General features: G+C 28.8%; 1 protein-coding gene across 1 annotated transcript; it reads left to right on the plus strand.

Moving 5' to 3' along the window:
- Positions 1-1,686: 1,686 nt before the first annotated feature.
- LOC106778177 (protein DMR6-LIKE OXYGENASE 2) lies at positions 1,687-4,086 on the plus strand. Its single transcript, XM_014666105.2, has 4 exons — positions 1,687-1,945; positions 2,029-2,276; positions 3,206-3,527; positions 3,622-4,086. Exons 1-4 carry the CDS (start codon positions 1,712-1,714, stop codon positions 3,862-3,864), a joined length of 1,047 nt encoding a protein of 348 aa, XP_014521591.1. The 5' UTR covers positions 1,687-1,711; the 3' UTR covers positions 3,865-4,086.
- The last annotated feature ends 953 nt before the right edge of the window (positions 4,087-5,039 follow it).

Genomic DNA, 5,039 nt, shown 5'->3' on the forward strand with positions numbered 1-5,039 from the left:
AATACTATAGAAAAAAAAATGAGATAAATGAGGAATTTTGAGATTTTGGTCTCGTTATCTCCTTTGGATATTGCCCATCAAATTCCTCTCCTCACCCCTAATGATTTACATTTTTATTGCATCTTGAGCTGATTTCTCTATCAAAAAGAATTTGAAGCTTTTTTCTATTAAATTTTTTATCTCAAAATCAAGGACTATTTTTTCTCTAGTCAAATATATAGTACAAGAAGTGGCCACACACAAAAATTTGGATTAAAAATTAATTTTTAGCTATTTTTAATGATGTTTACAAGATTGAATGAATAATAAAAACACAAAAATGCTCCAAAATAGATACAATATTAAGGTTTATATACGTTTTTTATACTAATTTTTGTCACAATATTTTTAACTGGTGTTCTAATTTTTTTTCTCAAATTTTAAAAAATTAATATAATTTTATTATTTCCGTTAATAGCGTACCAACGTTAAATATGTTACATTTCAGATTGTATTTTTTTATTGAAATTAAAAATGTAAAGTTAAATTAATTTGATGATTTAAGTATAAGTTCTAGGAAAATGATTTTAATATGTATATATAGACAGAAATGAAGCTTAATTATTAATTTAATTTAATTTTGAAAATAGATAATATTATTTAATTAAAATAATTTAAATTAATTTAAATTTTCAAATATTAAAATTAAATTAAATACAAGACATTTGATAAAAATAATTTGATACGTGACAAAAAAATATAAACAAAAAAAAAATTAGAACTTATTCAAATATGATTTTAATGTTAATCTAAAAAAACATAATTAAATATTTTTTAAAATTAAAAAATTAACTACACTAAATAAAATTTATAGATCTAATTAAAATTTTCAAATAAATTAGAAGACTATGAATAAAATTAAGTAAAAAAAATATTACGTGGACAACGGCATGGATAAATCCTTTCTCTCTCCTCTTTAATTTGTTTAATTAGTAATTACAACTTAATAATTCTGTCATGTGTTGTATTCTTATATTAAACTTTGCCTCTTTCTTATACTAATCCTTCCCATACCTATTTGTAGTCTTGCCATTTATATAAATTGCCGTGTCGTATATGACCATTTATTTTGTAGTTAATTGCAATAGAAGAGTTATTCAATAATCATTAATAAATATGACACTAAAAAATAATATATCTGAATTGTTCATTAATGTGAGATTCACATGTTATACCTGTTTGAGAGGGATACGTATAGAATAAAATCTGCATATATAAAATTATAGTTATTAATTTTAATCTTTTAAAAAATTAACTTATAGAATGAAATTTATATTATTATTTTTATATTTCTTTCATTGTCATTAAATATATATTTTAATAATATTAAATAATTTAATAATTAGTGATACAATATATTTAATAAATAATAAATATTACAATAAATTAAAGTATATATATATATATATATATATATATATATATATATATTTGAACTAACTGTTAATAAATAAATATTAAATGTAATTCTCGAAAATCATCATGAAATAATTTGTTTATTGCAACGTTATGTTCCATACATAAAAAATTATGACGTCAGGCGATTGAGTCATGCAGACTGACGTTGGTATGAAGAAAGATTGATTAGCCCAATGCACATTATAAATTCAGGTTCCAACCCAATCAGTTGTCATGTCCAAAGCAGCAGAGCCAAACCTAACATAGCATAGCAATGGCCACCACCACCGCCATAGCCACTAAGCCACTCTTAACCGACCTAGTCTCCACCATCGATCGTGTTCCCTCCAACTTCATCAGACCGCTCGCCGACCGTCCAAACCTTCACCAACTTCACTCTTCCTCGCCTTCCATTCCCATCATCGACCTTCACGACTTTGACGGCCCCGATCGTTCCAGAATCGTCCAACGCATTGCACATGCTTGCCAGCACTATGGCTTCTTTCAAGTATACCAAACTACATCTTATAAATACTATTGTTATTAATTATAGTTTGTTGGTTGATCTTTGATTAATTAATTGTTTTGAAGATTGTGAATCATGGGATTCCGGAGGAGGTGGTGAGGAAGATGGTGAATGTGTCGAAGGAGTTCTTTGCGTTGCCGGAGAGTGAAAGGCTGAAGAATTACTCCGACGACCCTTCCAAGACAACAAGGCTTTCCACCAGTTTCAATGTCAAGACTGAGAAAGTTTCCAACTGGAGAGACTTCTTGAGACTTCACTGCCACCCCCTTGAGGATTACATTCTGGAATGGCCTTCCAACCCTCCATCTTTCAGGTCTAATAACAAACTACTTCATATCCTCTTTTAACGCAAACCACCAGTTTAGAACAACTCACCCACTGGATATAATCTGATTTGATCATGATTGATGTCGATTTAATCTGTAAAATTAGGTGAAAAGTACTAAATAATTGTGATTATTTTGGGTTTTCTACCAAACTAGGCTAATTCAAAAAAAAATTACAAGGCAAAAAAAATTTACAATAACGAAATTAAACAAGTCGTAAGTCAGACCACTTCAAATCAAATGAAGAAATCTTGTCTCTTTTGCACGATTGCATCATGTAACAATGATAAGAAGTCGTCCATCATCTCAAAAACGATTTTTAATTGACGTGGCAATAAAAACTTGTGGTAGATCGGCGTTCGACCTGGTGGGTGATAGGTCTAGTGTTTGGCTTGGTAGAGGTTGGCGTGGTGGTATCAGGAAACCGTATAGTATTAGTCAAGTTGTATAAAGTAAAAGGCTTTTTAACAATTTTTTTTTATAACTTTTTGACAATGGATATGTTGGAGTTTGTGATTGATTTATTTCAAATATTTTTTTAGAATAAATTTAAACATACCAATAAAATGATGATACATGTCCTATTATAAAAAAATTGTTAAAATATCATTATCTTAAAAACAAAGTCAACAAAACACAAATACCAACCTTTATTCACACTATACAAGACTGACCGACTACCAGAACGAGTGACTGACTGATTACCATCCTATAGACCGACCCTCAGGACGACTGAGCACCGGATTTTAATGCCACATAAATTAAAAGTCGTTTGAGTGGATGACTTCAATTCTAATCACGACTTATCTATAGTTTGAATTTTTTTTTGGTATACGTCCATAATTTATTCCTCAAATCTACCTAGATTTGTACAAAACTCGATTATTTTCTTAACCTTAGAAGGGTGTTGTTTCAGGGAAGATGTTGCCGAGTACAGTAGAAAAATGAGGGGTTTATCGCTGAAGTTGCTTGAGGGAATATCAGAGAGTTTGGGGTTGGAGAGAGATTACATAGAGAAAGCATTAGGGAAACATGGGCAGCACATGGCTGTGAATTACTACCCTCCATGTCCTGAGCCAGAGTTAACGTATGGGTTGCCACCTCATGCTGATCCAAATGCCATCACTATTCTGCTCCAGAATGAGGTTCCTGGCTTGCAAGTCCTCCATCAAGGCAACTGGTTATCCGTCAATCCTGTTCCCAACACCTTCATAGTCAATATCGGTGACCAAATTCAGGTAGACCACAGCTTAATCCTATTTAAAAGAGAATATGAAAGAGACTCTTGTGTGATTATAAATACTTACATGTTGTTGATGCGTTTTGGAAAAGGTGATAAGCAACGACAGATACAAGAGTGTGTTGCATAGAGCATTGGTGAATTTTGAGAAGGAAAGAATGTCCATTCCCACATTCTACTGTCCTTCACCAGATGCAATCATAAAACCAGCACCTCAACTCGTTGACAATGATCATCCTGCGCAGTACAAAGACTTCACATACAGAGAATACTATGAAAAGTTCTGGAACAGAGGACTTTCAAAGGAAACCTGCGTCGACATGTTCAAAGCTTGAAAATTAAGACTTCTTCAATCTTTCTTGCTTACCGAAAGTATCTCCTTTTGAATTAGACACCATTCAGCTTTTAATTTGGATTAAACTTTTGAACATTTTGGAACTTTTAGGGAGACTTTGTGCATACAAAAGTAAAAAAGTCCTCTTATGATGTGCCCTTATTGATTATTAGTGCACATGGCAATTTTTAGTTTGTATTTTTATTGGGAGAAATAAATAAAAGATCACTTATTCTTGTTTTAGTTTAGAAATATAATATTTTTTAAAATATATGTACAAATTAGAAAAGTATTGTGTTCCGGCATGATACTGGTGACGTGACCTAAGGATTACTACAATGGAATGAACAAATATTGATTATCTGTCATTCGTATCTTTTTAAAAAAAATATGTGAGTTTTCTTTTTTTAATGCGAAAAATATTAAAAGTTAATGAATATTTAAAAAATAAAATTTCGTATGGTATTTATTTTTAGTAAAATGTTTGTGCAAATTTTATGAATTTATAATAAATATTTTATCAGATTTTTAAAAAAATTTAACATCTATTTCGATGATGAATTTATCCATAGATTTTTAAAAAAATAATTATTAACAAATTTATTAATAAAATTTTAAAATATTTAATTGCAAAAAAAATTTAGAAAATAAACCATTATCAAGAACTTAAAAAAAATAATTACACACGATCATAACACAAAATAATCAAAATTTAAAACAAGAACTTTAATGTTTATTTTATATCCAAATATTTATCAATGAAATAGTAATAAGAAAGTATAAACTATTAATAAATTTTACTGACTAATTTTTATTATAAATTCGTCATTAAGAATAATAAAAATTATAATTTATTAATAAATTTATTGACAGATTCATTATATATTTAAAATTTTAAAATCTAACAGTAAATTTTGTTTTATATTATAATGGTCAGTCACTCTTTTTCATCAATTTGATAAACATAGTGTACTAAGTCATCCTAAAAGAAAATATAAATTAAATACTTTTAATAGGATGGAAATGAAGAAAATAAATAAATGAAATATATGATTAAACTTAAAATAAAATAAATGTGTTTTGGTTGAAAGGAGCAGAGAGTCATCCTCTCCTGAGTGGCTATCATAGCTCAAGTGATATATGTTTCTTAAAAATGTCTCAATTTAATTAAGATAG

The sequence above is a fragment of the Vigna radiata genome, unplaced genomic scaffold, assembly GCF_000741045.1.
Source record: "Vigna radiata var. radiata cultivar VC1973A unplaced genomic scaffold, Vradiata_ver6 scaffold_215, whole genome shotgun sequence".
Classification (NCBI taxonomy): Eukaryota; Viridiplantae; Streptophyta; class Magnoliopsida; order Fabales; family Fabaceae; genus Vigna; species Vigna radiata.